This window comes from Cryptomeria japonica, chromosome 11, assembly GCF_030272615.1.
Source record: "Cryptomeria japonica chromosome 11, Sugi_1.0, whole genome shotgun sequence".
Classification (NCBI taxonomy): Eukaryota; Viridiplantae; Streptophyta; class Pinopsida; order Cupressales; family Cupressaceae; genus Cryptomeria; species Cryptomeria japonica.
The window spans coordinates 283,878,679-283,906,501 of NC_081415.1; the positions used below are offsets into that span (position 1 = coordinate 283,878,679).

Sequence of the window (27,823 nt, forward strand, 5' to 3'; positions counted from 1 at the left end):
TGAAAGTAAGAAAATAAAAAAGTAACAAAAAAATGTAACAAGCTCATTGAAAGATTCGACACAAAGGATCTTGATGTGAAGTTTCAAGAGCTTGTATAGTTGAAACAACAAGGTTCGTTGGACACCTACGTAACTGATTTCCAAAGACTCACTGTGATGGTGCCAAACATCATAGAGAAGAGGCTTGTAGTCCTTTTTACGGAGAGATTGGAGGAACCTTTGAAAGGTTGGGTGAAGGGTTTTGATCCACCAACTCTGAATGAAGCCATTAAAAAATCAAGAAGCATGGAGTTGGCTGCCCCTAAGTCAAAATTTCAGTCCAAGCCTTTCCCTTATCGAAAGGACAAGAAGAAATTTTCAAATCAGACCAAGAAGTTTCCTTCTAGGATGGATGATGAGCTCCGAAGGAAGAATTTGTGTTACTCTTGCAAGGAACCATGGGACCCAGTTCATAAGTGCTATGGAACAGGCAATGCTCGCTACATGGAAGCCTATTCTGTTGATGGATCAGAATGTGAAAATTTGGAACAACAGACTGATATGGGGGAAAGTGAGTACGAAGAGGTTCCAGAAGAGGTTGAAGATGACCAAGAAGGTGGGGGTGTAGTTGCTCAACTTTCTAGTCTCCATAAAAATGAATCAATTAGAGTTAGGGGAGTGCTTGGAGAGCATCGAGTCATTGCCCTTATTGAGATTGGAGCAACTCATAATTTCATAGATGAAAGAATTGTTGCAAAGAGAGGCCTTATAACCGATGAAGTTGATGGATTCAAAGTAATGATGGCAGGCGGTTTTACTATCTCTTGCAACCTGATGTAGAACATCCACACGCCAATCAACTAAGGGAGATCTTTCTCCCAACTCACCTATCATATTAGGTGATAACTCTTCACTCACTCACAAACCCCTCACAAGGTTATACGTTACTCACAAGGCTTCAACACTCCAACAACACACCCATGCTTCTCAACACACCTCCAACCCTTGACATACACTCAACTAGGGAAAAACAACATGATCAGATCTCAATCCCAACTTTTCAACACTTCACTTCTACCAACACCCTTTTGGTAATCACTTACTCAACAACAATCCCTCTCTAGGATTCCCAAAATCCACTCACAACATGCAATGGATACTCCCAAATACATATACCCCTCTTGAAATCTTTATGAGGACTTCTCAACACACTCCCTCAAGGTTCTCTATCCCCCCAACCACCTAAGAGAACATCACAATGCTTAATGTGGATTCACTATTTTTTGGACAGTCATACAAAGTGTAGGGACAGTCATAATAACCTGAGCCAACACCTCTCTCTACGGATTCATAACATTCCAAGGGCTAATAAGGACTCCCACACACCTTCCCCAACTGTCCTCCACTCATCAAATTCACTCATTACATCATATTCTCAAAATCTCAGTCCACTAGTTCCTTAGGACAGCAACATACCCAGTTTTGGGACAGTCATAAGATGGTGATTATTTGGCCAATCAATGGCCACAAACACTTGATTAGGGTTTGCACAACCCCTCACACCTCTCCAAGCCTTCAACCAACCTTTGGGAGCCCAATCTTGCATTTATATCAACCCACAAATCAGATTTTGTGTCACCCTTAGCACGTGCCAAAACTAGTAGTGAGCCCTGCAAAAGCATTTACATGAAAGAACATAATATAATACAGTTTTCCACCCATTTTGGGGGTCTTACATTGAATAGAAATAAAGTTTTACATCTTTTTATGCTTTCTACCAGCCCTAGGTAGGGTTTGGACAGTTTTTAGTAAAATTGCTATAACTTTCTCAAAACCAAACGAAATTAATTAAAACCAAAAGGGAAATGTTCTAGATTCACTTCTCTTTCATATCCTATGCATAATAAAGGCAGTTGAATAAACATTAATGGTGAAAAACACGTGAGAACAGACTGTAATATTCAGAAACTTCAAGAAAACTGCAGAGAACTTCAAGCTTTTTATTATTTTCCTCAATGAGATCATCAACCAACCCCAAAATCAACGTGGGAAGGGCCTTTTAAACACTTTTCAGGTCTCCCATCGGTTATAACCACCTTGGAAACCTAGACTTGTTGACAATTTTGACAATTTTGCTCCAAATTGCACCTAGACTTGATCCAGGACTCCCATGACTCAACATTGATCCAAATAGTTACAAATAGTCCACAAAGACCCTTACATACCATAAAACAAGAATTTTGACCCATTGAGACCTATTTCCCACAAACTGACAACTTTTGACAATTTGACAATTTTTGAGCAATATTGACAACATGACCCTGCTAGGACTTAATCTAAAACTCAATGGTCTTAATGACCTTATTACATCACCTATGGTCTTTCAAGACCTTATTTATCACTTTCACTCTTCAAAACACAAAGGTTTCATAATTTGCCTCATATAGGCTTGATGGCAACTTAGGTGCTTGTGCACCACAACCAGATGGTCTCCAATATGTCTTTGAGGTTGGGAAATTATGAAGTCAAGGATGACTTCTATGTTGTTAGCATTGGAGGGACTGATGATGTAGTACTTGGCATACAATGGCTAAGATCCCTTGGAGAGATCACTCTTAACCTACAAACTATGGAATTGAAGTTCATGGCAAAAGGGAAGAGAGTAGCGTTGAGAGAGATGTCTAATGGAGGCCTTCGTATTGTGTCATTGAAGAGGATGGAGAGGCTGATCCATCATGATCAAGTGGAATAGGCAGCGGAATGTATGATCATGCCATCCGATCCTATAGTAGAAAAGAGACACTACCCTCCAGATATTCAAGAATTGATCACCAAGAGGAGTAAAGTCTTTGATAGCCTACCTGTTGTGACCTAATCACACATCACCCCATCCCAGATAGGGACCCCCTAGCTTTTAGGCCCTTTTGGTCGTTTGGTCTTGGTTTTTTTGTGTGTTGGTGGCAGTCTCTTTAATCTCTCCGCTTTGCGGATGTTCGGGGGTCAGTTAGGTTTAATCTGCTTCTCCGTCGAGCGAATTCTGTGAAGTCTAGGGCACGTTTTGTCCCTTTTTAGGGTTTCTACCTTTTGTCCTAGATTTTAGGGGTTCCTGTTAGGGTTTTTGAAAACTGAACATATGACTGGAATCAGGACCCTTCAAGGGACCTCCCATCAAAATTTGAGCCCAAACGGAGCAACTTTCTATTTTTAGAAAGTCCCTATTTTTTAGGGATTTTTTCGAGTCCCGGAATGTCGTCATTTTGCCAAAAATCAAACTTACTATTTTTAGTAATTTCTATTTTTAGTAAGTTTCTATTTTTAGTAAGTCATTCCTGCACCCTGTCTAAGGATCTAACACTGACACTTGGAAAGTTTCTATTTTTGGGAAGTCAATACTGGCAGGGTCAGTTAGACAAGGTGACAAGGATCAGGCGTTCGTAGACATTTCTAATTCCGGAAAGTCAAACAGCAGACAAAGAAAGCCAGAAATGGGTTAAGTGCTGGAAATCCATGCCTATAAATGGAAAGCTCAGGAAAACCCTTCAAAATCACAGGAGGTCAAAATATTCTAAGTCTGGGAGATTAAATGATGGAAAAATCCATGAATCCATGGCATAATGGAAATTCTGCCCAAGTCTGGAATTGGGCACCAAAATGGGATTCCCAAGGTCAGAAGGAAAATCCATGAATCCCTGGCATTGGCAAAATTCCATCCAAGTCTAGAATTGGGCGCCAAAATGGGATTCCCAAGGAGGGAAGGAAAATCCATGAATCCTTCTCCCAGGCAAAATTGCGCCCAAGTCTGGACTGGGGTGCCAAAATGAAGAACCCAAGGAGAGGAGAAAAATCCATGAATCCTTCTCCCAGGCAAAAGTGCGCCCAAGTTTGCAGTCAGGCGCCAAAATGAAGAAGCCAAGGACAGAGGGAAAAATCCATGAATCCTTGGCATGGTGAAAATTCCGCCCAAGCTAAAAAATTGAAATTTTGCCTAAGGCATGGAATCCAAGGAGTCAAGGAGGAATAAAAAGCAAAATTCCCCTCGGGCGAATTTTCGAATTTGCTATTTTTAGACACCAAATCTCGATGGAGTATGAAAATTTTTATAGATTCAGAATCAGGATGAAATTCTCCTTCCAATGAACCTGACTCCTAAACTTTAGGAGGATCCCCAGAAAATAGGGATGTTGAAAAAGGATAGATGGAAAATTCCATGAATCCATGGCATAGTGAAAATTGCGCCCAAGTATGCAATTGGGCGCCAAAATGAGGAAGGCAAGGACAGATGGAAAATTCCATGAATCCATGGCATAAGCGAAATTGCGCCCAAGTGTGCAGTTGGGCGCCAAAATGAGGAAGGCAAGGACAGATGGAAAATTCCATGAATCCATGGCATGGTGAAAATTGCGCCCAAGTATGCAGTTGGGCGCCAAAATGAGGAAGGCAAGGACAGATGGAAAATTCCATGAATCCATGGCATAGTGAAAATTCCGCCCAAGTATGTAGTTGGGCGCCAAAATGAGGAAGGCAAGGACAGATGGAAAATTCCATGAATCCATGGCATAGTGAAAATTCCGCCCAAGGATGCAGTTGGGCGCCAAAATGGGTTAGGCAAGGACAGATGGAAAATTCCATGAATCCATGGCATAGTGAAAATTCCGCCCAAGGATGCAGTTGGGCACCAAAATGGGTCAGGCAAGGATAGATGGATAAATTTCATGAATCCTCCACATAGAGAAAATTCCGCCCAAGCTAGAAGTTGAATTTTGCCTAAGGCATAGAATCCAAGGAGTCAAGGAGGAATAGAAAGTAAAATTCCCCTCGAGCAAATTTTTTGCTATTTTTAGACACCGAATCTCGCTGGAATGAGGAAATTGTTATAGATTTGGAATCGTGGCAGAATTCTCCATCCAATGAACCTGGCTCATAAATTTTAGGAGGATCCCTAAAAAATAGGGATGTTGAAAAGAAGACATGTACAATTCACAAAACAATGAATTCCTTCCTCAGGAGGAATTTCCGCCCCGACCTTGTGGAGGGCGCTAGAGTGAACAGTGCACAAAGAGATGAATTCCTTCATCGGGGAATTGCACCCAAGAAGAAGAAATTCCAGGAAAGGTGAAAAATTGACTAAGTGTTTGAAATTTCTTCCTTCAGGACATAGTTCTTGGAAATCATGAAAATTGGCTAAGGTATGAAGAATTTCCTTCCTCAGGGTAAGGAACAAATTTCTTTCCAAAGGAGAATTCCTCCACAACAAGAAATAACACCCAAGGATGAATTGAAGATAAAATTTCTAAGGCAAGGAAGGAATCATGGATGAATTGAACAAGAAATTTCCCCTCGAGGGAAGAATTGGAAAAATCCATTTCAGGGCTCAAATGACCTACAAATTTAGAAATTTTTGAAGATATGGATACGTGAGAGAATTCTCTCTCCTGGACCAAAACCCTAAAATTGTGGAAATTCCTAAAAAATAGGAGATGGTGGAGAATTGTTGAAAATCTCCTCTAGAGCAAAAAAGAGAGTTCGAGAAACTTCAAGAAAAATTCTTCATGGATCAAATTCTTCTCTCCTGAAGTTTTCTCTCTCCAAGGTTTTCTCGCCAAGTGGCAGTCGAGTCAACGGACGTTGAATTAATGAAGCATCTCTCTGCATGCGGCTGTCACATTTATGGCATTATGACATATTCCTTCTGCATGTAGCCGTCACATTCAGAAGATGATGGTGCATTTATGGCATCACAGGCGATTTTTGCATGAGGGTACATTCATTGCATAGTGGGCACTTCTGGAATGTAATTAATTGTAATGGGATGGAATTAATTGTATATGGGCATGATGGGTTATTAATTGGAGATTCCCACCTTGTTGCATCATGTGTGGAGAATCTTTTGGGCAAACCCTAATTAGGGTTTTGCATGCAATCATGGCCTAAGGCCTATATAAAGGGGTGACCCCCCTCATTTGTAAGGGAGGAGAGACTATCGTCAGAGATTGTTGCTAAGAGTTTTTGAAGCAAACACTTAATACATTGTTCAATTGTTGGTGTGTCCTTGTGTTGTTTCGGAGCTAGCATGGTCTCATTCTCTTCATAGATTAGATTTGCTTTCATGTTGTTAGACGAACTGGATTTGATAGGATCGCTTGTGGCAAATTTCGTGCTCATACTTTTGGTATGCAGCTGATTGTTGCATATCGTGTAAAGTTAGCTTGAGCTTCCGTTATATGTGTATGTTTAACTTAGATTATCAGAAGAGATTGTTCGATTTGATGGTTTCTCTTGATGATTTGAAAATTTTTAACACACCCTCTGAAGATTGCACTGCCTTCGTGTAGTTGTGTGTTGCTGGCAAAGCGAAGCGTAGTTGGATTTTGCGCAAGTTACCCCGTCTCCTTGTTCGTAGGATTAGATTACTTTTAGTCTAGTTTTTCTCTGCCCTATTTCTATTTACTTTCTGCATAATTCAAAACCCAAAAGATTCAAAATTAGAACCTTCACTGCAAATCTCCCGTACAGAAATCTTTGAGCTTGCATAAGTTTTCTTCAACATACGTAAGGCCCCTTGGGTTATCAGCAAACCCATCAAACAACTGAGTCACATCCACGCACTGAAGGAACCTTGGTAATTAGCCGTTTGAACTTTAAGTAATCCTAGCATACGGACTAATCTTGATCAAGAGAGGATAAGGTGACCGCTGCTGACTTTATTCTGTGTTAGACGCGGTCATAAAAAACACGTCAACACTACCCCCTGGGATACCTCCTGAGAGAGGGACTGAGCACATTATTCAACTGGAAGGAGTTAAGCTGGTTATTAGTACTCCCTACTGGTATCCAAAGAAGCAGAAGGATGAGATAGAAAAAGCCATCAAAGAAATCTTGGATATGGGATACATCCAGCCAAGTAAGAGCCCCTTTGCTTCTACAGTGGTTTTAGTCAAGAAGAAGGATGAGACCATGCGCATGTGCGTGGACTACCAAGCTCTAAATCAGATACAATAAAAAATCGGTACCCCATACCCAGGATTGATGAGCTCATTGATGAGCTGCATGGAGCTGTTTTATTCTCTAAGATTGATCTCAGATCATGCTACCATCAGATTAGAATGAGGGAATTAGACATTGAGAAGATAGCTTTCAGATACCACTTTGGGCATTTTGAGTTCCTAGTCATGCCCTTTGGGTTGACTAGTGCCCTGCTACCTTCCAATCTTGTATGAACAAGATCTTTCAAAAGCAGTTGAGGAAGTTTGTGCTTATCTTCTTTGATGATATCCTTCAACAAATCATGGAAGGAGCACTTGAAGTATTTGGATGAAGTGCTCAGAATCATTGTTTGCCAAAGAGTCCAAGTTTGAGTTGGAATGAGAGAGCTGCTCTACCTTGGTCATATCATCAATGCAGACTAAGTAAAGGTTGATCTTGAAAAGATCAAGGCAATTGTTGATTGGCCTCCACCTGAGAACTTAACACATTTGAAGGGGTTCTTGGGTCTTTGTGGCTTCTACAAGAGATTTGTGGAGGGCTACTCTTAGATTGCTTCTCCTTTTACAGATCTCACTAAAAAGGGAGCTTTTGTCTAGTCAGAAAAGGCACAAGGTGTTTTTGATAAGTTCAAGAAGATTATGAGCTCGTGCCCTATTTTGGCAATACCTGATTTCTCCAAGTCCTTTGAGCTGCAATGTGATGCATTTGGAGAAGGTTTTGATGCAAGAGAAGCATCTAATTGTGTTTGAGAGCAAGAAACTACAAGGAGTTGAGAGGACTTTATCTACGACAAGGAAATGCTTGCGATCATGCATGCATTGGCCAAGTTTAGACAATACTTGGTGGGGAGCAAATTTGTTGTAAAAAATGATCACAATAGTCTCAAACACTTTATGCACCTAAAGGCAGCAGAAGTGGGTGAGTAAGCTACAAGCTTACGATTTTGACATTGAGTATGTCAAGGGCAAAAACAACATTGTGGCAGATGCACTTTCAAGAAAGCCCCACTTGAGCTCTTTGTGTGAGCTTATTGCTGATTGGAAGGACTTGTTGCTTGCTGATTATTCCAAAAATCAGTTTGCAACTAGCATTATTGAGGGTTCTTTTCATGATGAAAGGTACAAGGTAGTTGATGGGTTGATCCACTACAAAGGAAGGATCCTCTTGTTGCCCGAATCTAAGCTAAAGAAGAGGGTTTTGCAAACTTTCCATGACATTCCTCTTGCTGGTCATCAAGGATATTTCAAGACCTATAGGCAGATTCTTGAGAGGTTCTCTTGGAAGGGGTTGAAAAATGATGTGTTGAGCCATATCAAGGAGTGTCACTCTTGTCAAATGAACAAAAATGAGCATACTCTTCCAACTGGTTTGTTGCAGACTCTACCGATTCCCAATCAAAAATGCGAAAGTATTATGATGGACTTCATCACGGGGTTGCCAAGAGCTCATGGCAAGGATTGTATCTATGTTGTGGTGGATAGACTAACCAAGTTCTCTTATTTATTTGCAATCACCAGCTCTTTTACAACAAGTCAAGTTGCAAATGTGTTCTTTCACGAGGTATTTAGATTGCATGGGTTGCCAAAAAACATTGTGAGTGATAGGGACAAGAAGTTCCTAAGCACTTTTTGGCAAGAGGTTTTCAAATTGTGTGGTACAGTGCTCACTACAAACACTAGTTATCATCCACAAACTGATGGGCAAACGGAGATCGTAAACAAGTGGTTGGAGGGCTATCTCTAGAATTATGGCTCGGAGCATCAGAAAGCTTGGGTGAGATGGCTACACTTAGGAGAGTGTTGCTACAATTCATCCTACCACATGTCCATCAGAATGTCTCCTTCCATGGCACTTTATGGATATGAGGTCCCTAGATTTGCTGATTTGATGTTTGGTGATAGCAAAGCCCCTTGAGCAAAAGATATGGTGTAGTAGTGTCAAGATATTTTGAAGGCTTTGAAGAATAACCTCCAAATTGCACAGAATCAACAAAAGTTGTACGCTGATCAGCAGAGTATAGAGTACACATTTTGAGGTTGGAGACATGGTCTATCTTAGGCTTCAGCGTTTGAGATAGTCCACTCTCAAGAAGAGTGGAGCGGAGAAACTCAAGCCATGTTTTTATGGGCCGTTTAGAGTCATTAGGAGAGGTGGTGCAGTGGCTTATGAGTTGGAGCTACCAGTGAGTAGCAAAGTTCACAATGTCTTCCACGTGTCTCGCCTCAAGAAGGCACTTGGACGTGATGTATTTGTCTCTTCTTATTTGCCTCCCTTGGATGAGGAAGGATAGTTGGCCTTGATTCTAGAAGAGATCATTGATTTCAGATAACACTCTTTGAGGACAATCAAGGAGTATTTGGTGAAGTGGAAGAATTTGCCTATGGAGGATGCTACTTGGGAGAATGGGAAGATTTTGTAGCATCTAGGCTTGTGATTGCTTGACAAGCAATCTTGGGGAGGGTGGACTGTAATATCCCCTTGTCAGTAGTGATCAGTTTAGTTGGCCATTAGCCTATTCCGGAGGCCTATAGGCTAGTCGAGAGTAGTAATTAGGGTTTCCTATTTTCTAGGAGGATGTTTTGGCAATTTTGGTGGCTTGCATGTTGGAGTTTTACAATTTTGATTCTGGATTCCTTGTAGATTTTTTGAAAGCTCCGCAATGATGGTACATGCGTAACAATCAATGGAGCTTGGTAAATTTACTATTTTTAGTAAGTGGGGGTGAGGACAACTCATTTTTCTGGGTTTTTAGAGAGCTTCATGATTGTGTGACATGCAAATGAATCTGAAGACTTTTTCGGACTTACTATTTTTAGTAAGTTGCGACGACTGCTCAAAATGTGGTTAAAATGCATTTGGACACACTATTTTTAGCAATATGCTATTTTTAGTAAGTGCTATTTTTGGCAGGTTTCAGTGGTCCAGTTTAGAGGCTATTTTTAGCAGTGCAGTTTTCAATACTACGGCCTTAAGTTCACCATGGCAGTTGTTCAGCACATGGGAAAAGTATTTTTAATATTTTTTAATGCCCCCTTGGCTTAGGTGTATGACTTATGTATGACCTAAGGGGACGACTTTAGGTGATAAAGTATTATTTTGTCATAAGGTTGGGCGATTTTATTGCCGAGGGAAAATATCTAATCAATAATATTAATAAGGCAAGATGGACGCCTTATGAGAAATAAGTTAATTTTATAATATATTTCACTTATCTATCTTGGACGCCACATTATTAATTTATTGTCATTTTTATAAAGTATATTTGCTTCTATGTGAAGGTCAACTTGGAAAGGAGGGGAAATGAAATGCAAATTTCAAATTAAGGTGAAATTAGTGTGCATTTGGGTTTGGCGTCCATTTGGAGGGAATGTGCATTTGAATTTGGAGACACCAAGGTTATAAATAAGAGTGTTGGGCTCTTGTTTTGGTATCCATGAATATTTTGTAACTTGTGCTGCTGAATTTGTGCTAGACTTGTGCTTCGAAGTTGAGAGCTTCCTAGCTTGTGCTAGTTTTGTGCTTGAGAGATAGGACCTAGTTGATTGGAGAGACTATTTCTTATTCAGAGGGATAGATTGAGGTATATTAAGATGGATTTTATTGTTGCATTTTCAGTTTCTGAGAGTTGGAGTGTTTTTTCATGTTGCTGGATTGTGTCATGGCTGTAGCAGTTATTTATTCACATCTCTCTGCCTGATTGTCTGATCATTTTGGGTAATGGCTCATTGGATTCCTCTGTGCTAGGCATCCTTTCTTGTTGAGTTTCATGATTTATAGTGAAGAAGCTGATTTTTAAGGTAGATCGCCCCTCTCCAGGCAGGGTGTACCTTTCTGCAGTGACATTGGGAAGCATGCATAAAACATTATGGGCTGTTTGGCATAGTTAGTTGTTTGGAACTTGGGCATCCCCTTCCTAGCTCTCATTCACCACTAATTTGGAGCCATTCAGAGGTGTTTTGAAGGAGATATGGACTTCACAGTGTTGCTGGTATGCTTTTTGGTGATGTTGTTATGCTGTATCAGATTTGGTAAAGTGTTCATTTTGGCTTGTATTTTCCAATTTCCTTGTTTTTAGCTTCTTAGAGTACCTTCTTCTATCTATTCAGATTGGAGCTTTAAAATATTGACAATATCTTGCAGAGTTGTCCATTGTAAGGCTGTATTCAATAGTACTGAAATAGTCCATTTCATACTACATTATACTTTCTTGTATTACCCACTGCATAAGTGGAAGAGGTTGGCTTCCCCACCTATCTCTATTTCATATTGTATTCCTGCCCTCCCGCTGAATAAATGGTTGAGTGATAGATTGTTATTTCTAGTCCTCCCATTGAAAAGTTGTTGAGTGATAGTTTTGTTATTCTTAGTCCTCCCACTGAAAAGTGGTAGAGTGATTGTCATTTGCTTAATCTCAGTCTTCTTGGCTTTGTTATTGGCTGGTTGTACCGCCAAGTAGTTGTTTAATTTCCAATATTTCATTATCTCGCTAAAAAGTGGAAGTGGCCGGTCTAACTGCCAACATGTATTGATCTCAGTATTTCATCTTGCTAACGCTAATGGGTGAGATTATTGTGTTTAAAAATTTAAAAAACTAAGGGGGACATTTCAGTTGACGCTAGTTCCATACTATCAATTGGAAATTAAAAAAAGGATTAAATTAAAATAAACCATAAGGTATTAAAGGGCAACGATTTGGATGAAGGATTGTGACCCTTTTTCTCATAAAGATATAAATAAGAAATGGAAGTCATTTATTGAAGATATAGAAGGGAAACCAAGGAATTGATCTGATAATCAGGAAAGTAGACAAATAAGAGCAAAACTTGAGCTAATATTATCAGTCTAAATTTAGTAGGTTATGGACGGAAATGCGACATGAGTATATGAATGCAACATTTTTAGTTTGCTGTAATATAAAGGGCAGACAATCAGGGAATTGAAAACTTATTAACTCTTATCCATATATTTGGATCTGCTCTTTGAATATCTGCATATTTGTCTCTTATTGATGGCAAGCACATAATTCTACATTAGATACAGCACCACTAATTGTAAGCAATTGGATCACTATAGGAGTTATTGTTTTATGGGTCATTGCATATTTTAGACTGTCAAATGAGATAAAGCAATTTGTATATAGTTCAGTCACATTGCTATATCGAACTTAGCAAGGACTATTGCGTATCATACAAATCCACTTTTAGCATATAGATTATTGTACATAACAGAAATAGCATGTGATATTGTCCAAACCATAATTCAGTTACAAAGATTAGATAGTGCAAGTGTGAAGAATTGAAGTAATTGTCCCTATTTCCAGACCTAGATTGATAGGGTTCATTACAAGTGGTATTAGAGCATGTTCCTGCTCACCTGGGGAAAAAGGCTACCAACTGGGATTAAAGGAGAAGCAAGCAGTGACAGGTACGTATGGGGGGTGAATTTATGAGTTAGTATTAAATATAACAATAGTAATTTATATATATTAAAATAGTATTAGTATATCATTAAACTTTTGTGTACAATCATAATTAAATTAGTGACATTGGATGGGCAAATAACATACAATTGTTCAAACATTTAAGGCTACATTATTGTTAGACACTATGCATATATATATCTGTTAATAAATCCAGAAATGAATTAGAAAATCAAATTCATGATATTGCTATCAGGGTTCAATTGTGTAGTTTTTGAGTCAAACTCATTGACCCATGTTTCATGAGTAGTGGCTCACAAGAACCCATCTCTCATGAGAATGAATGGTCCACTTAGCACTCATTGCATCTAGGTGATGCTCACAGGGGTGAAGCACTAGGACTTCTCGGGAGGTCACCCATCCCAGTACTACTCCAATTCAAGCGCGCTTAACCACGAAGTTCCCTCCAAGGTTAAACCCACTTAGCTTGCTTAACCTTCAGCAAGTGTTGTGCCATATGAACCATTCATAAGGCGCAAAGCAAGCTAAGTGGGTTTAACCTTGGAGGGAACTCTGTGGTTAAGCGTGCTTGAGATGGAGTAGTACTAGGATGGGTGACCTCTCGGGAAGTCCCAGTGCTTCACCCCTGTGAGCATCACCTAGATGCAATGGGTGCTAAGTGGACCATTCATTCTCATGAGAGATGGGTTCTTGTGAACCACTACTCGTGAAACATGGGTCAATGCGTTTGACTCAAAAATACACAGTTGAACCTTGATAGCAATATCATAGTTTGACTTGTTGTGGAAAATACCTCTTACTTATCAATTGATGAGCTAAAGGGGCTCTATAATGAATGGTTCATAAGGCACAACACTTGTTGAAGGTTTTGCAAATGGGGTTGCAAGCTAAGTGGGTTTAACCTTGGAGGGAACTCCGTGGTTAAGTGCGCTTGAGCTGGAGTAGTATTGGGATGGGTGACCTCCCGGGAAGTCCCAGTGCTTCACCCCTGTGAGCATCACCTAGAAGCAATGAGTGCTAAGTGGACCATTCATTCTCATGAGAGATGGGTTCTTGTGAACCACTACTCGTGAAACATGGGTCAATGAGTTTGACTCAAAAACTACATAGTTGAACCCTGATAGCAATATCATAGTTTGACTTGCTGTGGAAAATACCCCCTACTTATCAATTGATGAGCTAAAGGGGCTCTATAATGAATGGTTCATAAGGCACAACACTTGCTGAAGGTTTTGCAAATGGGGTTGCAAGCTAAGTGGGTTTAACCTTGGAGGGAACTCCATGGTTAAGCGCGCTTGAGATGGAGTAGTACTGGGATGGGTGACCTCCCGGGAAGTCCTAGTGCTTCACCCCTGTGAGCATCACCTAGATGCAATAAGTGCTAAGTGGACCATTCATTCTCATGAGAGATGGGTTCTTGTGAACCACTACTTGTGAAACATGGGTCAATGAGTTTGACTCAAAAACTACACAGTTCAACCCTGATAGCAATATCATAGTTTGACTTGCTGTGGAAAATACCTCCTACTTATCAAATCAAATTCAATCTGCACAAATTGTTATAAATTTATAATATTGTGAATTCATATAATGCTAATAATATAATGATTAGCGTAGTGATTGACAAATAATGGTTAATGCCGATATAAAGAAGAACTAACGTAAAGCATTGATACCAATGTAAATATAAATCAGGGAGAATTGCTGATAGGGCACCCTGTAAATATAAATCAGGGAGAACTGCTGATAGGGCACCCTACAAGACTACATTGGGAGGGGAATTGTTGTTTAAGACACCCTACGTGATCATAATGAGTAGGGGAATTGTTATTTAAGACACCTTACACGATCATAATGAGTAGGGGAACTGTTATTTAAGACACCCTACATGATCATAATGAGTAGGGGAACTATTATATAAGACACCCTACATGCCCATAATGAGTAGGGGAACTGTTGTATAAGACACCCTACATGATTATGCTTGAGCAGTTAAACAAGACACCTTATCAATCCTACATAATAGCACATGGTGTTGAAGGTGTCTCAATTATAAGTTTATGTTTCTATCCTTGATTCTGTTACATGAATCTCTTTATATGCTTCACTTAGTCATTTTTGTATATGGTTGTTTACATGATCACTTCTTTATGTAGTTTGTAGTATTTTCTAACTCTATTCTGCAGGTTTGACTACAACAAAAGTTGAGGTACTTTCTCTTAATCCCTACACTGAGATTTGAAACATCAAAACTAGGATATTTTAAGGTCATTTTATTAAGGGACGTGTTTGATGTGTATTCATTGCCTTATGCTTGACATATGTACTTCGTGCCTTACGTGCATTTGTGATTCATGACTTGTAGCTATTCAATGAGCATTCGTTTCATATGCTTTAAAAATATTTGTATGCCTTGAATGAATGCTCATATATTTGTATGTATGCTTCATGTCCTAAATGCTTTATGTGTATTCATATAGGTGTTTCACACCCTATGTGTATTCATATGTGTTGGTTGAAAATTTTGTACACTTGGGGAAATATACAAAATTGTGGTTTCAACCACAGCACACGAGTTAAAAACTCTCCTAATTAAGGGAAGGCTCCCCCTATTTAACTAAAACTGAAATAAAAACAGGATGGTACAGCAGTCTTCCTTCTTTCTTTAAGAAATACAATATCCTTTTCTCTTCACAGAAAATGATAGCGATTGAATATGAATAGTAATAACCACTTTTAAGTAAAATGAGAGAAAGGAAATGAAGTTTCCTGAAAGCGCAAAGACTTCCGTCACTTCCTTCGGGACGGGACAACAATATCAAGCTCAAAGACTTGACTATTGGAAGTCCTATCTACCCTTTGCTTTACTAAATTTCACAATGAATAAAAGACGACAGCACACAGACTGGAATAATTTATTCTTTTAACGCAAAGACAAGAACTAATGCAAGCTCAAAGACTTGCTGCTATTTCTTATCAAACAGTAATTTTTCCTCAAGAATAGACGCAAGCTCAAAGACTTGCTGCTGCTCCTTCTAGAGATTTTCCTATTTTAATTAATCTTCTCTACTTGCAGCTCAAAGACTTCAAATCAGATTGGACTAAGCTCCTTTAGAAACACTTTGCATAGAAGAAATAAAAAGATTCAAACTCAAACATGTAGCTCAAAGACTCAAAACTTGAGTAATCCTTCTTTCTTATTCTTCAAAATCTTCAATTCACATACATAAGCTCAAAGACTTCTTGCTGTAAATTTGGTAGAGTTTTTGCTTGCTTTCCAAAAGATATATTTACAATGGACCTCTCCAGTATTTATAGAAGAGGAGCTTTGAGAAAAAGGTGGGAGGATCCTAACTAACTTGAGAGATTCTCTCAACCACCAAGACTCATTCAATAAATAACTGAGACTTATTCCAACTACAGTCCTAATTGGACACAACTTGTAGTTGCCTTACATGTAATTACAAAAGTGCAAATAATGTGTAACTTGCGTTTTACAAAAATACTTTTACATGTAACTTGTCAAAATGAAATTACAAATGCATAACTAAAATTATTCCATGTGTCTAAAGACACGACTCTAACTGCATCATCCTTTGTCTGTGATGATCTTCATGTCGCTTCAGGATGCTAGAACTTGAAGTATTATAGATTGGTAAAGACGTCTTGAACCGGAACGGGAACTTGCATCCTTGTCTTCTTGCTTGGGGTAGTACTATCTTTTCAAGAGGGAACGGGCTGCCTTCCTCTTTTCATGTCATGACCATCTTTGTCTTGAAAGCATTCTATGCTCTCAACCATGAATTGTTGTTGTATCTCTTCTTTGTATCATCCTTCATTCTTGAAATCTTCTTGCAAAATAAGGCCCGTGCCTTAATCCATTGATTTGGTAGATCGTGTGTGCAAACCGGACTGACAAGGGAAGGGATAAATTGATGCAAAAATGGGCTCACAAGTGAATTTTGGGTTTTGGAAGTTGCATTACATGTGTGGGATAAACAAGAGAATTAACTTGCAAGTGTGGGAACAAACATGCAACTTCATATTCGTAATGGGTAACTACAAGTTTGCACTTGTAATTGGACCTTTAAAACTCATTTTCAAGTGTTTTTTGAGTGCATTTTGGACCAATTTCGGGTTCTGGATGGCTGACTGCAGGTAGACTTTAAATGGGGAAAACGAATGAATGTGTGAAATGAGCGGATGAAATGGTATGTACGGATGATGGAAACGAATATGAAATTTTTTTGAGAAGATCATCTTCAAGAAAATGGGAAGAACTTGATTTTTTAATCATTGAAGCTTGATTTTTGGACTAAAGAAGGTTAAGTCTTTGTCCAAAAAGGGAAGAACACATCAAAACATTCCTCTTGCAAATGATTGGGAAGAACACATCAAGAGGTAGAACTCTTTACACTTGCAAATCTCTTTGCAAATTTGGGAAGAACACATCTTTCTTATTTTGAAACTTGATTTTTGGACCAAAGAAGATTAAGTCTTTGTCCAAAAAGGGAAGAACACTAATTTTCCTCTTGCAATCGGGTTTTTAAAACCCGAATGCAAGTAAAGAAGGAGAAATTCCAAAGGGGAAGAACAACTTTACTTTACAAATTTATTTGTAAAATGGGGATTTTAGGGAAGAACCAACCATTTACAAATTTACAACTAGAAAGGAGAAACAACAAAACAAGAAAACAAGAAAAATGAAACAAGAAGAAAATAAATCTTACCTTGCTCCAATCTGAAAATGCCTCTCCAAAAGATGATCAATCTTTGAAATAAAGAAGAATATCTCTTAAAAAGAAATAAACCGTATTCCAAAACCCTAGCCACGTTTTTGAAAAAATGCCCAAAACTGAAAAACGTGGCAGCAAATGCATGAGAAATGGCATGGAAAATGACCAAAACTCTTTCTAACCTCAATACCTTAGCATACCAAGTCAAAACGATTCACAAGATTGCTGATTCATGGCATTTTTAATGAAGAAAAACGTGGTTTTTTCGCAAAAACGTGTTTGCTGTTATAAAGCTAAAAACTAGCAATCTTAACCTCCATGTGGCGTGAAAGGTGTTTGAAAATGCATAAAAATAGGGAGGAATCCAAAATGCCTTCTATCTCCCAAAAAATCTCCACAAAAATTTGCTAAAAATCCTCAAAAAACATGTTTTTCCTTGCAATTCGGGTTTTTTGGAACAAATAGCAAGTTTAAAATGCATGAAACAACGAAAATCGGGTTTTAAAAATGTAATTACAAGTTTAAAATCCTCAAAAAAGCACTTTATAAGCAAAATCGGGTTTTAGAAAAGAAATTACAAGTAAAATTACTTGTAATAGGGAAATAGAATTCCCTTTACAAGTGATTTCACTTAAAACATGTAAAGGGGTTTTAAAATCCTATTTACAAGTTTTATGTTAACATTATAAAAACAACTTTAAGCTATAAAAACATGTAAAGGGGTTTTAAAATCTCATTTACAAGTTTTTAAACACTTAAAGTGAAGCTACTGGTAATGGGGTTTTAAACCCCCCATTACAAGTTTTATAAAAACTTGCAGTTGGAGAAAAATTCCCTTACAAGTCTAAAAGCTTCAAGGGGGTTTTGAAAAACAAATTACCAGTTACTGGTAATCATTGAAAAATTCCCTTACATTGAAGCAAAAACATAGCAAACGGACTCGAAACGCGACGAAATTTGAAACGTAGCTTGGGGATGGATTGAGGATTAAGCTTGTCCAAGGATTAGTCAAAATTCTGCCTTGGGAAGTGTGCCATAGAGTAAAAACTTCAACTTGCAGTGACTGTTCTAAAACCCGAAATTGCATAGAAAGCTAGGATAAAGAAGACCAAAACTCACCAAAACTTGGACAATGATGGCAAAGACACCCCCCAATGATTTGACCCTATCAAATGTGAGTTTTTTACCTCGTAAAACATGCCTTGGAGACAAAAATGACACTTTTAAGGCAAAAATTTGTAGGGGTTGTCACATTTTTGAGAATCCAAAAATGAGGACAACAATATGTATGACTATGTCATAAGTGTTTTCATGTGTATGACCCGGGCCGTATATATATTCATGCCTTGTATATGTTTCATGTTTTACATGTGTATGAATGCCTACGTATATGCCTAATGTCTTGCTAGTATATATGTGCCTTACATGTATAATTTATACTTCATGTGTTTTCATGTGAATACTTCTTGTCTTAAGTATATTCATGCGTATTCTCTATGCCTTATGTGTATACTTTATGTTTTATGTGTGTACTCATTGTCTTAAGTGTATACTTCGTGCTTTAAGTATATTCATGTGCCTTATGTATGTTTCATGTATATTTGAAGACATTTATGTGTTTACTATATGCCTGATGTGTCTTCAACATGATTGCTCCATTATATATGTCTTGTATGGATACTTATGAGATTGCTCAATGTTGTCATGCTTTCAGCATGATTACATCATGTACCCTCCCTAATGTATGCTTCATGTACTCTTTGCTTATATACTACGTGTATTCATGTCTAATATGCTTTCAACATGTGTGCCTCATAACTGATGTGTCTTCAACATGTTCACTCCATGAGTACCTTTCTTATATATGCTTTGTACCCTACATACATTTGTGTATTGCTTCAGGCCTTACATGTCATGTGCATACTTCATGCCTCAGTGTATTGGTATATTACTTCGTGCTTTATATGAATACTTCCTCTACGCTCCAATGCCTTATGCATACTACATGTTGACATGTGTGCTACTTCATACTTTGTGTATACTTCATGTTTTTCTTGCACTACATGTCTGATATGTATTTAAGTATATTGCTTCATGCTTACTTGTCTTCCATGTATTTATTGCTTCATACCTGACATGTGCACTTCATGCCTTGCGTGCATATATGTCTGCATTCCTTATTCATGCCTTAAGTGTATTCTTGTGGATGATTCACATATATTTCCATATATGATTCATATGTGTGCTTATCTATGTATTTCATGTTGTGTATGCTCTATGTCTTAAGTGAATTCATGTGTGAACTTCATGTTACTTAACTTAAAAGCGTATACTCCATACTTTATGTACTGCATGCATTCCACATGTATGTTGCATGCCTCAATTACATTCACTTATATTACACATATGCTTCATGCCTTGTGTATATTCATGTGTATACTCCATGCTTTACGTAGATACTTCTTACCTTATATACTCTGGATTCACTCCTTATGTGTATTTGTGTGTATGACTCATGTCTTATATATTCATGTGTTTTACATGTATTCAGGGTTTCATGCCTCATGACCTTACATGTATGGTGTGTATACTTCATGTATGCTTCGTGTCTTATTAGGGGATGACTCAGTTTGAGAAAAATTGTCGATTGCTTGAGGACAAGCAATTTCGGGAAGGGTGGACTGTCATGTCCCCTCCTTGATCATTATATATAACATAATGAGACACTTATTATTATAAATTAATATGATAATTATTAATGAATGATTAATTGAAATTATTAAATATTTATTTATTTATGTAATATTATTATTTAATTAATATCTAATAATATTCTTTAAATCATATAAATGAAATCAGAAATTGATAAAGACTTATGAAATACCAAGTATCGCCACCTTAGAGTAAGTCAGCAATGTAATCAAAACCAGTCAGATTTGACTTAGTCAAGGAGGCAAACAATGATTGATATCTAATCGATTAATACTAAGAGTCGTGATTTAGTGTCTCGTCTAAATATAGCTACAATTTGTGATTAATTATTCTCTAAAGGTTGCGATCAAGGGAGAGATATGTTTTTGATTGGTTGTGCCTATTTGAAAAGTTGTATCCCTAAGGAAATGAGAAGATATTAAAGGAGATTGAAACATCATTTGGGAGAGGCATCGAACATCTTTTATTTTCCCCACTCATCCTCTGTGAATTCAATCATCCTGAGCAAACAGCCATTAGCCCTGGTCACACATTTACCCATGATACAAATCAGGTACAGCACCAGCAGGTACAGCGATCTAAATAAGAGCAATGATTTACAAATATTTTGTTAACACAAACAGAAAGGGTGCGATTAAGGAATAAAGGTAGAACCGATTCACATTAAGGGGTGTGACTGATGGAGGATACTGTTCAATAAAGTGTTAAAGGAATATAAGGAAGACACAGACTACCGTTGTCAGAAAGACTGCCTGCATCAGAGATTGTTCCCCCAGCATTACACAATGATAATACTCCCAAGTCAACTAATAAGGAAATTATTTAAAGTAGCATCATATCATATAATCCTATGGAGATAATAATAAAGGAAAGTTGACGCTAGTTCCATACTATCAATTGGAAATAAAAAAAGGATTAAATTAAAATAAACCATAAGGTATTAAAGGGCAACGGTTTGGATGAAGGATTGTGACCCCTTTTCTCATAAAGATATAAATAAGAAATAGAAGTATTTTATTTGAAGATATAAAAAGGAAACTAAGGAATTGATCTGATAATCAGGAAAGTAGACAAATAAGAGCAGAACTTGAGCTAATATTATCTATCTGAATTTAGTAGGTTATGGATGGAAATGCAACATGAGTATATGAATGCAACGTTTATAGTTTGCTGTAATATAAAGGGCAGACAGTCAGGGAATTGGAAACTTATTAACTCTTATCCATATATTTGGATCTGCTCTTTGAATATCTGCATATTTGTCTCTTACTGATTGCAAGCACATAATTCTACATTAGATACAACACCACTGATTGTAAGAAATTGGATCACTATAGGAGTTATTGTTTTACGGGTCATTGCATATTCCAGTCTGTCAAATGAGATAAAGCAATTTGTATATTGTTCAGTCACATTGCTATTTCAAACTTAGCAAGGACTATTGCATATCATACAAATCCACTTTTAGCATATAGATTATTATACATAACAGAAATAGCAAGTGATATTGTCCAAACCATAATTCAGTTACAAAGATTAGATAGTGCAAGTGTGAAGAATTGAAGTAATTGTCCCTATTTGCGGACCTAGACTGATAGGGGACATTACAATTTACATGTTGATAAGGTGGGAATTGAACAAGGTTGTCATACTTGGTGTCATGTTGGACCAAGATACCTGATCTCTGTAATCCCTTGATCATCTCTTAGTCTTAAATAGTCTCAATACTGTATCCTCTTATGTGCTTTCTTGATGCGAGATAGAAAAATCATCTTATTGATAAGACTTCAAGATTTTTCCTTGATAACATCTTGATGCTATTGAATTTATGAAGAGAATATGCAAAACTACCTACTTGATCTTCTAAATGCTATGTACAATTTGTCAATCTCTATTTATTGACTATCTTGAGGTGCTCAAGGTCTGCCACCCCTTGACCACATATGTATATTATGGATTTCTTGTCATTAGGTCAAGGATGGGGACATCACATGAAACTTGCATCTCTTACTTGCCCCTCACAATCCACTACCTTCAAATCATCCCCCCTTTAGGGGACACTACTATAACATTGATCAATGGTCTATTTTTGCAATCTTTCCACCCAATAGAAATGATGGACACACCTCTTTCAAGCCATGTATGCTTGACCACTCTCAATGATTTATCTACGAAAGATTTCTCCTTCGCCAATAAGGTGGTTTGCACCTTTTCATACCCAAGACTAACATAATCATGAGGTGTATTGCAGAGGATATTCACCATATCCTGCTTATAAGGTGATCTAACAATGTTGAATGGAAGCACATCACCATAAATGCAATGAGCATTTCTGTAATTTGCAATCTCTTTGTCATAACCCTGACCTAATGTCAAAAGAATAACAAAGACCAAAGCATGAAATTGTCTTACACCTGTAAGACTCCACAACTTCAGTAATCATAAAATGTTTTACAATCAAACAAAACAAGGGTTTAGCTCACAGCCATGTTCAGTCGGGAGAACAACAAACTCCAAACAAGTCCTCTATTCAGGAAACTCATGCACCACGAACTGATAGAATACCTTCTGCCAATGCCAAAGGAAGAGCCACTGATGATACAAGAAACCATGAGTGAAGGTTGCAAATTGCATCCGCTCTAGAAGTTGCCTGAACAAAGGAACTCACAGATAACACACAACAAACCTTAATATGAATATTCCATTGTCACAAGAGGAACAAATGCATCATAAGGGAAGTCGACTTGATGCAAGCTTCATACTAGTGATAAACCACAAGTCTAACACTTAACCTATGAATGAAGGATTAACAAGTTCGATAAGGATTTGTTAAGTGGTGTGATTAGTGAAGAGGCAAAGGGCATAAAAAACATCTGTTGCAAGTTATTGCCCTTTTGGAAGAGACATGCCTGTTCAACGTGTGAGACGGTATAAAGGACAAAGATCGGCTTCCAAGAAGGGCCATCAGGAGTCATCCAAAAAACACATCTTGAAAAACATCAGTTGCGATATCAGCAGATCAGCAATCAATCAAATCGCAAGGCAGATCGAACTTCCAGCATCACTCAGACTGCAATAATAGCATCAAATCCAGCAATTGACATCAGATCAGACAAGGTCACACAGTCAATCAATAAATAGTAGTTGAGAGACTTCAATCTAACCATTACATCCAATATCTTGGTATAAATAATACTCACATATATTTGTCAATTCCTTATATCCATGTATCTTTATATGTGGTTGATGCTTTGTAAGATTAATACTTAAATAACTACAAGAGAGAGAGCATGAGCAGATCCCAAGGTTATTGCAAACACCCATGTAGGTCTCATAATTGCAATAACCTGCAGGACCTATTTTGAAATGCTATTGCAGAAGCCACCATAAAGCTATTGATAGTGCGTTGAATGGTGAAGGCTCCTTTCTACCTTAGTCCATGTTGCACTTTTTGCATTAGACGCAATGGATATCCTTGTGATTTTTGTACACTAAAAACACTTGTCAATATTAATATATGTAAAAATCTTGTTTTCTCCACCTCAAATCTACCTTGTACTTATCTGTTTGATGTATACTTGTATGTGAGCAAATTAGTGTGCAATTAATTAGTTTTATATGTTTCAAAGAAGAGTGCATAGAAAAATCTGCCTTAAAAATGTTTATATATCACAAGTTTTTAAAAATCGAGTCTGTACTGAGCTTTTTAGCCAAGTCAAAATTCAAGCTGAAAATTAGCCTTCTGAGTCTCATAAGATGTGGTTTAAAGAAATTTATTTCTCAAGGTATCTCCTAAAAGAGAAGTCACATTTTGGCAGTTTCATGCGATTTAGTAATCTAGAATATATGTTTTGCATGCTTTTCTGAATTGTAAATAAAAAATGTTGCTTTATTGCTATGGAGATATCACACTTGATATATCTTTTAATTTGTGGTAGGACTATATGGAAACGTAGGTTTAGGGCTGCTTGTCACTTTGGCACCAAACACTCTTCTCGGTAACTATAGTTCTTGATTTTTTCTGCAAAACTAGCAGTGGTCTGAGCACATTGAATTGCCAATTGCTTAGTTTGTAGGAACTGGAGGATGAGATCTTATTTCTTTTTGAGTTGAATGGGTTAACTCTACCTTGATTATATTGGTGGATGAATGTGTTTATTCTTTTCTGGCATATTCATTTTGCACCTGTCTCTGTCCTTTGTTTTTCTTGGAGATGGAAGATGTTTCTTTCAGATTGGAATCGGGTTTTTAAAGAGACTTGATTCTTGAATTTTTTCACACAATTAATCACATTTATACTCATTAATGCAGGTAGAGTTGGTGATATTGCCTCGTTCCATGGTGAATGATAACCCACAGGAGAAGCAAAACCAGCCTCCTCCTCCACCACCCCCACCACCTCAAAATCAGGACCCTGCAGAAGACCAAAGTGAGGAAGAGAAAGAAGATGTAAGATGCTACCAATTTTTTTTGTAAGACTGTTCTATTCAGGTTCTTCCCAGTTCTGTCTTCTACATATGATTGGCTCTGCTGTTGTGCCATTTCCAGGATGATTTAAGAAGTGCTTATTTATGTGTGGGTACTAAATGGAGTTTTTTTTACTTTTTTTACTTCTTCACATCACAAAAAATGTACTAAGTAGAGTTGTCATATGCTTGTATTAACATCACTCTTTCTTGTGTGCCTCCAACCCAGGAAGAAGATGACCTTGAAGATGAACAGCAACAAGAAGATCAAATACCAGATGAGTTCATCTTTGATGCAGAAGGTGGTTTAGTGGATCCAAAACTACTTTTCTTTGCACAACAAGCACAGAGGCGCAAGGGCAAAGCTGGACGTGCCAAAAATGTTATATTTTCTGAGGACAGAGGACGATACATTAAGCCTATGATTCCAAAGGTTTGTATTCTTTTATCTACTTGTGATTTGCATTCTGTTCCTACTTCTATGTTTAGTTCAAGTTGGAAACAGATGGGAAGGGAAGAGTAAAATATCAGGGGCTTCTGTTTCAAAAAAAAAAAAATACAAGAAAAATAAAAATGGTTTCTAGGATAAAGATACCCAAGGGACAAACACTGAGGCACAAGGGCAAAGCTGGGTATCCCATAATGTTACTTTGTTGAGGACAAAGAGTGAGACATGAAGGCTATGATTCCAAAGGTTTGTATTCCTTTATCTAGTTGTGGTTTGCATTGGATGCTATTTCTATGTTTTTGTCAAGTTGGAAACAGGAGGAGCAGAAAGCAAAAAGTCAGGGGTTCCTGTTTGAAAAATATAAATAAATAGAAGAAAACTAAAAATGATAAATGGTATAATGATATTGTACACGATGGTATGCTTGCAAGGCTAGAAAGATACTTGAATGGGCCGTACATGTGACATAATGGCCCTTACACTTTGCATGTTCATGAGAATATTTGCTTGTGGGGCACTTCAGAATCAGGAACCATCTTAGGGCAAGTCATTGTTTACTACGCATTTCAATAATGATCAAGGTGGGAATTTTCTTTTGTGGGAATTTTTCTTTTCTGTAATAATTTCTTATCTCGTGAAAACTTTTGTACTCAAGGAAGACATGAGGTAAATTAGATAGGACTTATAAATTTGACTTCTTACAAAAGTAGTCTGTTTATATATAAAAATGTATCTATGTGCTCTGGCTGGTCAAATAATAGAGAGTTAAATGAAAACTTCAAATGAGAATAAAAAGTAGAGGTTTAATTAATTTCTTATTTTCTTTTCCTTAGGTTTAATTTCTTCAAAGGTATCTGTAATAAATCACTATTTCTTGCAACCCTGCCTAGTTCTCTAAGTTCTTAATGCACATTCTGAGTAAATGACTTTTGAACAGGGACCTGTATGGAGACTAGCTGTTGATGCAACCCTAAGGGCTGCAGCACCATATCAGAAATTGCGGAGGAAGAGAGCTCTTCAAAAGGGAGAATTGAAACGGGTTTATGTAGAGAAGACAGATATGAGAGCCAAGCGAATGGCACGCAAAGCAGGAGCTCTGGTAATTGTTTGGCTGTTTTGGGATATAGACAGCCTTGATGATACTTTAAAACACATAATTTGTGTGAAATATCTTAATATATGTTCATTTTCGACATAGGGGTTTGAACATTCACTGCTAAGTAATTTAGAATCAATTCCAAGTGTTTCACATTGCAGCTTTTCCCTTCCTAAAATTAACCTTAAAACAAGAAAAGGCTTTCCAGATTTGCTCTAAAATATTTCGTCTATCATTCACAATGCACGTAAAAATGGCTGAAGCAATAGTAAGTTAAATGCACATTGCCAGCAAATTGTTAATAGCTCAGATAATCTAATTTTTTCTGGGTAGATTATATTTTGCAATTTGCACCTCCCATCTGCTTCACAAATTTGTGTTAGGTCGATATCAAACAAGCTATTATTCTGGGAAAGCAGATGCTTATATAATATGATCATTTACCATGTTTCACTTGTCATCAAACATCTGTATCGTGCCATTCATGCCTTAATTTGTAGAGTCCATGCTTCAATAGAAGATTGTAAAGGCTTAATTAACACATTTTTTCTCAGAATTACTTCTGCATTAATTTTTTTTGACTCACAGTCAATGAAGCATTTCACAAGTGAAAATTTATCCATTCCCCATTTAAATAGGATGATCTACGTTGATATGTGGTTGCAACCTAACAGGGAATCCTTTGATAAGTGCGTATTCCAGAACTTTCGAGATTAAGTTAAATAGAAAACTGTTGTCCATTTGTGGAACTTCTTGTCTGTTATCAGTTCAATTGAATAGAAAGTCCAAGACACTGGTGACTTTCTTTGTCATTTTTTTATATATAAAGCAGAAATAAGAGGAATATGTAGATTATATGTCCGTATTGTTGATTCCCCTTTTTCTTTTGTAATTAAGTTGTAAGAACAGTATATTATCTAAGTAGATCTACCTATGACCTGGAATGGCATTGTATTTGTTGATCATCTTCACAATCTTGATAGAAGTTGTAGACCTGGATATACATGTTCCCATGCTAGTTATTGTATGGAGAAAGAAGGTTACTATACAAGGATTTCTCTACAAGCACAAAGGTGACTGAAAGAGGACCTCATCACGAAGAAAGAAATTCAACAATACAAGTTTGTCAATACATTCAAGGAAGCAGCTGTGACATCAAAAGATTCATTCCAAGGCAAATCAAGAAGAATTCTACTTCACAAGCAAACAACAAGAATGCAAAGGTGATCAAGACAGGAGATACTTTTAGAAGAGTTAATCAAAGTTATGAGACAATGCAATTTGGGGATATCTCCCACCATGTCATGTCCCCTCCTGGATCGTTATATATATATGGAGAGAAAGAGAGAGACCCTAAATGAAGAAATTATTATTATTAATTAATATAATAATTACCAATGAATGATTATTTAAAAATAATATTATTTATGAACATGATTTAAATATTATATATTATCAACATAATTTATATATTCAATAATAAATAATAATACAATTAAAATACAAAAGAGAAAAAAAATAAAATATATATATATATATAATAATAAAATATAATATAAATAAGTTCGAGATTATTAGTTAAATACAACTCTCGGCTATATCATTACGTGGGCATGAAGAATAAAAAAAAAGAATGTCTTGGAAGAATCATGAGTAGAGGTAATGGCGTAACTATAGACCATGAAAGCGGATCTGAGGATAATAATGGAATAGTGTAATTATAATATATAAAGGAATGATATAATCAAATCTTATATAATAATATAATAAATAAGATACATATTAGTGATGATCAAGGAACATCTAAACAAACAAAACATGATAATGCCCGCTTTAAAATAGAATTTAATAATACATAATAAAACTATTAAAATATAAAAAATATATATGAAATCAAATAAACTGAATGAACTGAATAAAATCTTAATAATAATAATAAACGAGATTTAATATATAATTTAT

General features: G+C 37.1%; 1 protein-coding gene across 2 annotated transcripts in view; it reads left to right on the forward strand.

Annotated features, from left to right (window-relative positions):
• LOC131051695 (magnesium-chelatase subunit ChlD, chloroplastic) overlaps positions 1 to 27,823 on the forward strand; it is a 212,429-nt gene that overhangs the window by 122,988 nt on the left and 61,618 nt on the right. For both annotated transcript variants that reach the window (XM_059213926.1, XM_059213927.1), the window contains exons 8-10: positions 24,163 to 24,300; positions 24,547 to 24,750; positions 25,703 to 25,864. In XM_059213926.1, coding sequence (XP_059069909.1) covers positions 24,163 to 24,300; positions 24,547 to 24,750; positions 25,703 to 25,864 — 504 coding nt within the window. The remainder of the gene's footprint in view (positions 1 to 24,162; positions 24,301 to 24,546; positions 24,751 to 25,702; positions 25,865 to 27,823) is intronic.